Raw genomic sequence first — 12,586 nt, 5'->3', positions numbered from 1 at the left:
AAATGGGGGATCATATTTAATTCTGGCATCAGGGGGATAGAAGGAGACAATGTGGGGAAAATATCAAGTTGAAGGTACAGTAAATCAATAACATGGTCAAAAAACTATAACTAGATCTCCGATTAAAAGTTAATGGAAATGATTGAGCTTAAATGTGGCTCAACTGAAATTTCCCTTTTTCTTTTCACCATCACTAGTCCACCATCACTAGTCCTTATACCATCACTAGTCCACCATCACTAGTCCACCATCACTAGTCCACCATCGCTAGTCCTGGGGACACAACGTTTTTTCACCAAAGTATTCAATATTAACCCGCACAAGTTTTCAAGTCTAAACTACAAATTAATCAAAAGGTCATCTCACTGTGACACCTGGCTGAGAACAGCATGGCTCCCAGGAGGCACAGCAGCAGAGAGACCTGATTGGTCCGCATGATGATGATGATGATGATGAAGAGTGAAGGAGGACGACGAAGACCCGCACTGAAGCAACGACTTCTTCAGCCGCTGTTCAACAAAAGAAGGCATCTTGTCACACAGGTAAGTTGTCACACAGATCATATATTCACTGTAACTGATATCTCCACTGTAATTGATACAGTAAGAGGCATATCAATTACAGTACAATTACATACTTACTGGATGTCTATTGTTTTTTTTATAACTTGTTTCTTGATTTTAGGATGCCAACTTCACACCTGGCCCAGGCACTGCAGATAGAAACTAGCTTCCTGGGTAATTCTGGCATATTTATCGTCTTTTTAACATTCACTGTTTATTAATATGCACTGTCCCTGTGGGGAGGGGAGGGGGGGGGGGGTCACACCAGAAAAAAACTCATTGTCATTTTGCTCTTGACATGCATCATAATGTCCCTGTAATCTGAGGTGAGAACAACAGCGAAAGCAAAGCGTGCATGGAGGGTGGGGCAGTGTCATTTCAATCAACACCCAGATACATCTTAAAGATACACATCAGCCAGTGTTGGCTGTGGCTCACAAACTTTAAAGAGCTTGTTCCAGGTGGCTACGAAATGCTACCGGAAAGGCAGGTAGGGCCGGAGGGGGTGGGGGGGGGTGGGGTGGGGTTGGGCTTGTGGTTTCAACTTGCTCGTGAGAAAAACTTTCCACCCCGCTGTGGTTTGAGAGGGGTAAAAACGAAACAAAAAACTGAGTGGTATTATTGACAGGGCGAAAAAGACAAAGACAACGTTGCACTATCACAAAACTTTGGATTGAGAAGTGTATGTGTGTATGTGTGTGGTGTGTGGTGGTGTGTGTGTGTGTGTGTGTGGGGGGGGGGGTGGTTCAATAAAACGGGGAGTCTAGGGGTATTTCCCCCTGAAAAAAGTGAGATTTGAATCCCATTTCCTGCATTTCTACATGCATTTAGGGACTACAGTAACCAATACAAAATCCAGGAAATAATTAAGTTGCTAAATTCTGCCAAATTCTGTAGGCTATTAAATATGCATGCAAAAACCGATGACTTTACTGAACTTCACATGTTGATTTATTCAATTCAAAGTTTATAATACAACATCTGTCATTCCTCATATATATATATATGTATATGTATATATAAGAGCCATCTAACCATTTATTATTGAGCTGGAAAGGATGAAAAAATGGTAATTAACAGGTAATTAACAATAAACAATCAACTCAATCCAGCATAACGGCTACGGCTAACATCCAAAATGCAATACACATGAACTCAAGATAACTAATGGAAATCAAATACTTACATTGGACAAACAGCAAATGAAGGCAGCAGTGGCACAACTCTCAACAAAGGAATGAGACGGAGTGTCACTCTTGTGCTGCAGGATATAAGTGACAGTCTGGATTGCCTCCAGCTGTGTGATAAGGTGATTCAGTGGGGTAAAGTTAAAAGGTGAGGGAGTGAAGGATTATGGGAGATGGAGTTTTGTACAGCCGTCCCCGGATTCACAAAGTGAATACAGTACGTACCCCTAAAAGAGTTCCGTTGTATCAGAGGGGTTGAGTTTGATGTCTGAATAATAGGGGAAACCAAACATTATTCTGCTCCATGAAGGAAAAGGCTCCTGGCAAACAATTCAACATAAGGTGCCGCATCCCGGAGGCAGTGAGCAGCAGGTGCAAGCAGCCCGGGCTCAAAAGAAGGAACAGGGGCACTCAGGGGGACGGTCTGGGGCAGGGGGGCCAAACAGGCGCAACAGGTGCAGAAGGTGACCAGGAGGCAGGGCCGAAGGGTGGCACAACCCTGGACCACGGCCTGGACGATGATGATGCAGGTGGCTGTGCCGCACAGTAAGTGGGCGATGAAGGCTGGGCCACACAGTCTATCTTTAAGTTTGGGGGCGGCATTAGCTAAGGAGGTGGTAGAGCTGTTGTCTGGGAATCGGAAGGTTCCCGGTTCGAGGCTGGCTCCTCCCGGTAGTGTGTCGAAGTGTCCTTGAGCAAGACACTGAACCCCTAACTGCTGCTGAGGAGCAGTTAGCACATGGCTGCAGACGCCGTTGGTGTGTGAGTGTGAGTGTGAGTGTGAATGTGAGGGTGAGGTATTCATGGAAAATCACTTTGGGGAGTCAATAGATATATAATGCGCTCTATAAATACAGTCCATTTACGATTTCAGACAGCAGGCCGTCTTTATTGTCACACGAACACACTACAACACATGCATGCGGCAACTACTACACACACTCATGCTGATCAGGTGGCCGGTGAAATATGTCCTCTGCATTTGACCCATCCAGGCTTGTCCTTTCCTCCAGGGGGCAGGCCAGGAGCAGTGGTCGCTATTTCTTTCCAGCGCCCGGGGACCTTCATTGGACCAACTTCAGATGTTGTCGTCACTGGTCGGATGACGATCTTCTGCATGTTTTTAGTGGGGGGTTATGTACGGAGGAACCCCCTGGGGGGTACGGGGAGAACATGCAAACTCCACACAGAAAGGCCCTTTCGACGAGATAGCCCACCTGGGCAGTAGTCACTGAAGATATGGGAGGGTCACAACTCCAGCGCCCACAGCGTCCCAGGTGAGAATCGAACCCAGGACCTTCGAGCTGTGAGGCGACAGTGCTTACCACTGCACCACCGTACCCCATTTGTATACCATTTGTAAATGAGGCTTTCCAACTGTGCATTTTCTTGCCTTAATAGAACAGGTTCTGTAGGTGAATGTAGATTAGGTGAAGGGCAGGTTGCTCCGACCCTACTCTGTATGGTAGTCTTGGAGATAACCAGGTGGGCTGGCTGCCTCTCTCGACACGGTCTTCCACCTGGCTTCTCTTCTGCAGTCTCTGGTTTGGCTCTTGGATACATATCCAGTCTAGAGGCTCTTTCCAGCTCGACTGTATTTTACGTGTTGTAAATCAGATGCTTATTGCCTATTAGGTGGCTGGATCTACGGGCAACCTGGGGCAGGTGATCACTGATTATGTCACAATTAATTAATGACATCACTGATGATGTCACAATGAAAACGTGACTGCAAACACCGCAAATTGTGACTAACACCGCCTGCCAAATCGTGACTAACTGGAGGGCTCATGATGTCACAATTGTGACATTAGTGGGTATGATATCATCAGTCAGGCCCGATGTCACTTTCGTCACACAAAACGTGAAGCAAATCGTGACCTCGCTGGCATCGCCTTTTCAACTGGCATGCGCAATGACATTATTAGTGGGTATAACATCATCAGTCAGGCCCGATGTCACTTTCATGACACAAAACGTGACGCAAATCGTGATCTCGCCTGCTCAAGCAAACGACCCTCCAATTATAGTAGAGAGATTATAGTAGATAAAGAGTTGACATCACTGTTGATGTCACTATTGATTCATGACATCACAGATGATGTTGCAATGCATGAGTAGAGAGGTAGTTGAGTGATCGGCCTTCCAATTATACTAGAGAAATTATAATAACGAGTTATGACATCACTGATGTCACTATTGATTCATGACATCATACAGTATACTGTAGGTGATGATGTGACAATGCATGACTAGAGAGGCACAGACACACACAGACACAGTGATGAAGGCTGAGCCGCACAGTAAGTTGGTGATGAAGGCTGGACCACAATAAGTTGGCGATGAAGGCTGCTGGTCTACACAGTAAGTTGGTGATAAAGGCTGGTCCACACAGTAAGTCTGTGATGAAGGCTGGGCCGCACAGTAAGTCCGTGATGAAGGCTGGGCCACACAGTAAGTTGGCGAAGGCTGGACCACACAGTAAGTTGGCGAGGAAGGCCGGACCGCACAGTATGTCGGCGATGAAGCCTGGACTGCACAGTAAGTCGGCAATGAAGGCTGGACTGCACAGTAAGTCAGCGATGAAGGCTGGACTGCACAGTAAGTCAGTGATGAAGGCTGGACTGCACAGTAAGTTAGCGATGAAGACTGGACTGCACAGTAAGTCAGTGATGAAGGCTGGACTGCACAGTAAGTCAGTGATGAAGGCTGGACTGCACAGTAAGTCAGTGATGAAGGCTGGACTGCACAGTAAGTCAGTGATGAAGGCTGGACTGCACAGTAAGTCAGTGATGAAGGCTGGACTGCACAGTAAGTCAGTGATGAAGGCTGGGCTAGCAGAGAGGTAGAAAGGCGAATGAGGCCAGCTGCCAATGACTCTCATGTAGATTTCCATTGCAGCTTGCTCCACGTTGGCGAGCTGGTAGAGGCGACTCCCCTGTAACTCTGCCTTGGCCTTCAACTTGATAGCGCAGTCGTACGGCGATGAGGAGGGAGGGAGAGAGCTCGCTATTTACTCAACACCTCCCCAAATGCATGATATTCTGGAGGAAAGAGAGAGGTCAGGTTCGGGCAGAGGAGATTCAGAAGGTGAGATACATCCCTGTGGAAACAGCCAGAGCACATTTTAAGCAGTGGAGATGACAGAATGAACTCAACTTGACTATGGTACCTGTTACCCAATCGATATGTGGGTTAGTATGGTTCTTGAACCAGTCAAGTCCTAATGCCAGCAGGGCCAATGGTTCGTCCATAGCATAAGCCTCGAGCTCCTCCTGGTGGTTGCCGGATAGATGAACAGTGATGGGCTCCGTCTCGTGAGTTAATGGAGCTAGAGGGGTTTGGTCCGCTCCAACCGTCTTCACGGGGGGTTCTAGACTAGAGTGATCAATGGGATGTTAAGCTGTGAAATTACAAACATTGATAGAACATTTCTTTGAGCACTAGAATCTAGTATGGCTTGTACTGAGACGGTTTTATGATCTCTGATATGAAACAATGCTGATGGGAAAACCGGTACCATATTGAAATCATGTTAGCTCTATTATTATCAGTGTACTTTATTTTTTAATTAAACCGTGTTCAATTCCGTTCATGTTCACTCCCTCACCATGACCATGAACCATGACATGCTGCCTGGGTCTCACTATCTCTGGACAAAAGGAATCGTCCTTCTTCTCATGGTCATGTTTCTTGTGGCTATTTTCTTCAACGGTGCCTGCAGACCCAGCAGGAAGTCAGTCATGTTGAGTTTGCTTGAAGTGGAGGACATGAGGGAGCTGCGGGAACATAATCACCGTTTCCCACAGAATCCAAATCTATTTGTGCTGGTCAGAGCCATAACGCTGTGCGTCATCTGTGTTCACCCCAATGGACTTTTTCTTTTTTAACCTCGCAACAGCGCCTGGAAGTAAGATTCTGGATTAAGCAGCGCTGTAGAGTTGCAGCAGAATGGACCGTTTGTGATGTACTTTGGAAGGGCAAGACGTTTAAAGAATCAAATTGTATCAGGATTATTTTATGCATTTAAACGGCCCGCCACTTCCTGGAACTATTCTTGGAACTATGGTTGATGCTCGAATGGAGCTACAGTACATGAGTCAAGTGATGATCAAGCATTTTGGACTTCCGTTGGCGCGACTCTTCAATACGCCCATGTTCAATAGCTCTGGTGGTCGTGGTATAGGTCGGGTGTGCTATATATTTAGTGGATAATGGATAAAAAAGGATACCACTACCAGGATGACTAAATAAAAATGTATCTGTACTCTACTTTAAGTTCCATTTGTCAAACAAATAACTAAACCTGTAGATATCTAAAGTTCTACAATTAAAGAGTGTGAAAAATATATATTGTGGTGGTCAGTGCTGATATTGTGGTCAGTGATATTGTGATGGGCTGCCACAAATCTTTCCATGTGTGGCAAAAACTGTTACTGTCTCTGCTGCACAACATCCTGCCTGTGCACGCATCAAATATGCAGCCAATGGTGACACAACACTTCATGGACAGGTGCAAGAATGACGAGGTGCAGAAAACAACACAGCACCCCTGACTTTAAAGTACAACATGCTGACCTCTGACCTTTTGATACAGTACACTAAATATACCAGTCCAACACGTGAGAATACCCTGTCAAGTGTCAAATGTGTGTTTTAGGAGCTAGTGGTATGCCACAAATAATCCACTAAAGATATGCTTACCTTACCGCCTTTTCTTGTTCGATAATTGTATATGCCAAGAAGGTGAAAAAGTAATGTTTTATATCTTTGTCACTTTTAGGGACATGTTGCAGAGCATGCATGTTTTTCAGCTTGTAAATTTAGTCAACTTCATGGAGAGAACATACAGTATAACATTTCCATCTAAGAAAAGAAAAAGTTTAAAAGAGTTAAATGTTATCGCTCCTGATTCAAGCTGAATCGCTTGGTTTGACCAACTAAAATTATTTTTATAAGCATTTTACGGAATCTCTATGGAAAAATGAATAGCGGAAAATCCCTTGGTTCGTATGCCTAACCCGAAAGAGGGTGTGAATTTGGCACTCTATACTTCCAGGCTTGTTGTTATTGCATCCTCATACTCTATATCCCGCCCACAGCAACTATCCAATCAGTGTTTGGATTCATTATTTTTCATACAGCAACTATCCAATCAGATTCATTGGATTCAGGGCCTTCAGAGGTTTCCGCCTCAGAGAGAGCAGTTCTATAATAGCCTAATATGATGACAGTGATCAGGGGCGGACTGGGATCATAATTCAGGCCGGGCATTAGATACCAAGCAGGCCAGGCCGATACGGGCCGACGCGCGTGCCGGCGTCCGAAGGGCGGCGGCGGCGGCGAAAAATTTGGGCCGTTTGAAGCTCAATTTGGGCCGTTTGAAGCCCAATTTGGGCCGTTTGAAGCCAGATTTGGGCCGTTTGAAGCCCAATTTGGGTCGTTTAAAGCCAGATTTAGGCCGTTTGAAGCCTGATTTGGGCCGTTTGAAGCCCAATTTGGGCCGTTTGAAGCCCAATTTGGGCCAAGTCCAATTTTACAATGAGATGCACCCACTTTAAACCTGAATAAAGTAATAAAACCACTAGTAAACCAGTAGGCGGCGCCTGGCCAACTGTTCAGTGAGTGGCCTGGCCTGGCCTGGAAAAAAAAAAAAGTGCCCGATTATGCAGTCCGCCCCTGACAGTGATTCATCTGAGCTGGTTCCAGGCCTTGGGCCTTCTTTGTTTTTTAATGATCTTATCCTTCCTCATCTTTTTACAGAGTCTGTTGCATCACATGTTGTTTCTCATAAAGCTGTGGCCCACTGGCCCTAGCACATTGTTCCAGACATCTTTCACAAACCTCAGAACATTAAATAGCTCAGAGGACCAGAAAACTGAAACTGAAATATCAAGAATGACAGCGCATTTACAAAACTGTTTTATTAACAGCAGATTTAAAGCTTCTACATTGTTTGTGACACAAAACATAAAAAAGGAATTACAAAAATAAATGATAAAGTTAGAGAAAGACTATGCTCAAAATGATTCTTTCTTCATAAGCGCAATACTGTTATTTAGCTATTGCAAATTTGGAAATTCGTACCAAAAGCATGACCATATTGACATCTAAAATGTTAATACATTTCCCAGTATATGACCAGGTAAAGCGAACACAGCCAGTGTGTAACATTACAGAAGGAAGATTTCCTTTGAAATGCTGCATCGCCCCATAAAGGCTAATTTGTCCTCTTTTCAAAGGCTTGTTCATCCAGTCTCTTCATGATGTCCTCAACCCAGCGCATACTGGGATTCACACAGATCTTTGCATCGCTTATTGTCACCAGACTGAAAGAACAAGAGAGAGAGCGGGGAAAAAACACAATGGAACTGATAATTACAACATTAGAAGATATTAAGTAAACATTTGAATGAAAAGTATGAAAATATATGAATTACAGCCTGTATGGAAAGTGTACATTGGAAACAGCAAAATATAGACAAATGTATGAATAATGTGAAAATGTAGGCCGATCAAACATTAAATCTATGCATTATGGAGAGAAAAAAGCAATATATCACTTATAATATAGTATATACAAAGAAAATATGGAAATTAAGAGGATGTGCAAAATATGCATCATATTCACTTAAAGTGTCTTGGTGTATGACCGTGTTGTAAAAAGCTGTCAAAGATTGAAGTAAACGTCAGCACTTACACGGCTCCTGACTTTGGGCAGGGGGCCGGAGGAATGTAATACCTCTTGACCAGCTCTTTCTTCACTTTTCTCTGGTACAAGCGGAAACAGCACTCTTCAGGACCTTTTCCATCTGAAGAAACAAAATGTGCTTAACACCTTGACATACAGTATGACCTTGATTTTTTTTATTTATATTTTTCCAGGCTATAGGCTACTGGTGAAACCGATGGTGAAAATCAATTACGGTAGATGTTTTTATTAATTGATATAGTGAAAAAATGCCTACAGTATGCTTAATAAACTAATATTGAAAGAAAAAAATTACACGTCACCTTAACACTTCACTACAGCCCAAAAATAATGTCCTGGAAAAAATTGTTAATATTTTTCTTAAATAATCAAAGTTGGAATTCAGGCCCAAACGAGGGTTTACTGTGGCTAAATGACAGAAATAATAGAAGAAAAAATATAATAAATAAATGAATATATTTAATTCAGGCAACTGTGATGCAAATTTCAATATAAAGGTAAATCAATAACATGGTAAAAAAAAAAGAAGAGACGACCCCATATTGAAAATGAATAGAAATGATTGCGCTTAATGTGGCTCAATATTCCCCCCACCAATGTTAAGTATGAACTCTTTCACACAAGTCTTTTAGAATGTCCCCAAGTGTCTAAACTACCAATCAAAAGGTCTCACTCACTGTGGGCCGAGATCAGCGTGGCTCCCACCAGGATGCACAGCAGCAGAAAGACATGACCGCTCCGCATGATGAAGACGAGCGGAGGAGAAGACCTGGACAGAGCGAGGGGACGAGTTCTCCAGAGACAAACAAAAGAGCTTCTAAACAAAAGGCAGCGCTGCAGGTCCAACACTCTAGAGAGGAAGGTGTTGGGGTGGAGGTGGGGGTTGTGGTTTACTGTATGTGACAAAAACTTTCCACTCCTCTTTGAAAGCTTGAGATATAAAAAGAAAACCGTGTAAACAAATGTGCAATATCTGGAATATATATATATATACCCCCCCCCCCCCCCACACACACACACACACGCATATATATACATACTGTACAATGTACATATATATATATATATATATATATATATATATATATATATATATACACACATACATACACAAGGATCCCCATTAGCTGCCGCCTGGGCGACAGCTAGTCTTCCTGGGGTCCAAGACAAAAACGCATTACATGACGGACAATGATTAGAATACAAAAACACAAGGTAAAAAACATAAGAAAGAATCAAAAACAGATCTAAGCTAAGACAGATCTAAGCTAAGATCGATAGAGCATAGAAACAGAAGACAATAAAAAGCATATCTAAGCTAGTACGGACAATAGGCCCTCAGCTGGCCCTCTCGCTAGCCAAACCCAAAATATTATTATATTATACTTACTACTAAATACATGACATGACAAAACGGACATAAAAGAGAAAGTTAAAATCCAGACATCATTATGCAGTGAAGATGCGATCTGAGCATCCTTTTAAAACTAGCCTTCCCTTTGAACAGATTTGGGATGGTAAACAATTCCAAGAGGCAATGGACCTACAGTATATAAGACAGTTTTCTTCCGGTAATTGGTTCTTGGTCTGGGTAAAGTCATTTGGCCACCCCTCGCCCATCTGGTGGAGTGTGTATGAATCCCTGAACTATAATTTATGTTGTTGATATAGTTATCATGTCTCTGTTTAGCAGGGAAATGATCTTGAATAAAAATAGCCACACCCCCACCAAACCTATTTCTATCATTTCTATAGAGAAAAGCCATCTATATCGACCTCTGAATTAAAGCAAATGTCCAAATTTGTCTCCGAGACTGCAAGTATATCCATTTTATTTGACTGCAAAAAAACAGAGTTCCTGATTTTTATTTCGTAGACTACATATATTAATATGGGCAAATACTAGTAGACCTTTAGGTAGGTTATTTATGACATTAGACATACATTAATGGGTAGTGTAATAAATAATAGTGAAGATATAGTATAAAATTATATAAGTTAAGCTATTCACTGCAGGGGTGGAAGTGAGGGGTGATGGTCTGCCTGTGTCGTGGTTCATAAGGTGTTGGTTTATAAGGCGTCACACTTTGTTTCTCATAAAGCTGTGACACCACCAGAGTGTTTCAGACATCTTTCACAAACTTCAGCACTATAATAGAATGACAGTGTATTTAATTTTTTTTTTATTAACAGCAGATTTAGAGGTTCTACATCGTTTGTGACACAAAACGTAAAAAAATGGATGACAAAAACAAATGATAAAGTCAGAGAAAGTGCCAGACTATGCTCAAAATTATTCTATATTCGTAAGTGCAATGTTATTTACCTATTGCAAATTTGGAAATTCATACCAAAATCATGACCATATGTCATATGACATCTAAAATGTTGCGGTCTTACATTTCACAGTATATGACCAGGTAAAGCAAAGAAAGCCGGTATAACACTATAGAAGGAAGATTTCCTTTGAAAGGCCGCCATTTCTTTTAAAAGTTCCGGTCATCCAGAGTCTTCATGAGCTTCTTCACCCAGGAGCCACGAGGATCCACGCAGATATTGATATCCATTTTTGTCACCAGACTGAAAGAACATAAGATAAGGTACATTATGAACATAATGCAACTGATAATTACAGTAAAACATATCAAGTAGAAATATTTGAATGAATGTATGAAAATATAGTAATTACAGCCTGTATGGAGAGTGTACAGCATCAAAATATAGACAAGATTTATGAATAATATGAAAATATAGGCCTACCAAACATTTGAAATAAATGTAGTATGGAAATAAATGAAGTAGAAATACACTAGAAATCTTGCTCGCCCCGTCGCCCCATGTTACTGATGTCACAATGTCTATGACATCATCAGTGACATCACAATTGCTCGAGTGACCATCACTGATGACATCATCGAGTGCTCGAGTGACATCACTGTCTTAAACATTGTGACATCAGTGACATCATTACTGACCAAAATCTTTACAAATCACATAAAATCATCACAAATCTCACAATGTGGGGCCAAAAACGTGACCAAAAATGCAGACCGAGAGCCCACGTTGGCAATTGTATGTATGATGATGATGATGACGATGATATATATACACACATACACACACACACACACACACACACACACACACACACGCGCACACACACACACACACACACACACAATGAAAACAATACCAGCCCCGCTGTCACAGCTGGTTAATAAATTCAGAGCATGTGCAAAATGTGCATCATATTCGTACGTTTGTAAAAAACTATGCAACTAATCACAGATTAAAGAAAACTTCAGCACTTACATGACTGCTGCCTTTGCGCAGCGTGCATCAGTTAAGTAATAATCCCTGACTTTGTTTTTGTCCACTCTCCTCTGGTAGAACCGGGAGCAGCAGTCGGGACCAATTCCATCTAAAAAAGCAAATTGTACATCAATTAAAAAGAAGAAAAAAAGTTGAATATGGCTTAATTAACTAATGTTGAAATCACTTCAGTACAACCCAAAAGAACATCTAGAAAAAATAGGGGAAAAATATATATAATTTTTTTTTTAGGCCAAAACGAGGGGGTTAAATGACCTAAAATATAAATAGAAATATATAAATAAATCATATTTAATTCTGGCATCAGGAGGATACAAGGAGACATTGGAGAAAATTTCAGTCAATAACATGGTCCCAAAAAAAAACTATGACAAGATCTCCAATTGAAAATTAATGGAAATGATTGAGCTTAAATGTGACTCAATCACCATATTAATTCCTAAAAATTTTGAAATTGTAATTTCTCTCTTTCTTTGCATGCACCATCGCTAGTGCGTATGGGGAGGGGGGGGGGGGTGCAGGTGGTGGTGGGGTGGGGACATCTTTAACCAATTTTAAGCATGAACCCTTTCACACAAGTCTTTTAGAATGTCCCCAAGTGTCTAAACTAGCAATCAAAAGGTCTCACTCACTGTGGAACTGGGCCGAGATCAGCGTGGCTCCCAGGATGCACAACAGCAGAAAGACATGACCGGTCAGCATGATGAAGACGAGCGGAGAAGACCTGGACAGAGCGAGGTGACGAGTTCTCCAACCACAAACAAAAGAGCTTCTAAACAAAAGGCAGCAGG

General features: G+C 42.2%; 1 protein-coding gene and 2 long non-coding RNA genes across 3 annotated transcripts in view; all 3 read right to left on the bottom strand.

Moving 5' to 3' along the window:
* Positions 1–1,838, bottom strand: part of LOC310780094 — a 6,413-nt gene extending 4,575 nt beyond the window's left edge. The window contains exons 1-2 of the long non-coding RNA XR_014552902.1: positions 1,750–1,838; positions 367–509 (exon numbers count right to left, since the gene is read on the bottom strand). This is a non-coding gene — a long non-coding RNA (uncharacterized lncRNA). The remainder of the gene's footprint in view (positions 1–366; positions 510–1,749) is intronic.
* Positions 1,839–7,659: 5,821 nt separating this feature from the next.
* On the bottom strand, positions 7,660–9,294 carry ccl36.1 (chemokine (C-C motif) ligand 36, duplicate 1). Its single transcript, XM_083639912.1, has 3 exons — positions 9,140–9,294; positions 8,451–8,562; positions 7,660–8,079 (listed from the first exon to the last, which is right to left on the bottom strand). The coding sequence occupies exons 1-3, from the start codon at positions 9,204–9,206 to the stop codon at positions 7,971–7,973; spliced, it is 288 nt and encodes a 95-aa protein (XP_083496038.1). The 5' UTR covers positions 9,207–9,294; the 3' UTR covers positions 7,660–7,970.
* A 1,328-nt stretch (positions 9,295–10,622) lies between these two features.
* LOC310780096 lies at positions 10,623–12,586 on the bottom strand. Its single transcript, XR_014552903.1, has 3 exons — positions 12,428–12,586; positions 11,775–11,883; positions 10,623–11,042 (listed from the first exon to the last, which is right to left on the bottom strand). It is a non-coding gene; the product is annotated as an uncharacterized lncRNA (long non-coding RNA).

Source organism: Poromitra crassiceps (genome assembly GCF_964638095.1).
Source record: "Poromitra crassiceps genome assembly, chromosome: 7".
NCBI lineage: Eukaryota > Metazoa > Chordata > Actinopteri > Beryciformes > Melamphaidae > Poromitra > Poromitra crassiceps.
Note: the sequence above shows the minus strand (reverse complement) of the source record. Positions and strands in the feature narration are given on the sequence as shown.

Coding starts and splice junctions, on each gene's coding strand:
- ccl36.1 (XM_083639912.1), bottom strand. CDS start 9,206: ATGCGGAGCGGTCATGTCTTTCTGCTGCTGTGCATCCTGGTGGGAGCC. Junction 8,563..9,139: donor CACGCTGATCTCGGCCCACA/GTGAGTGAGACC, acceptor TTGTTTCTTCAG/ATGGAAAAGGTCCTGAAGAG. Junction 8,080..8,450: donor TGCCCAAAGTCAGGAGCCGT/GTAAGTGCTGAC, acceptor TTGTTCTTTCAG/TCTGGTGACAATAAGCGATG.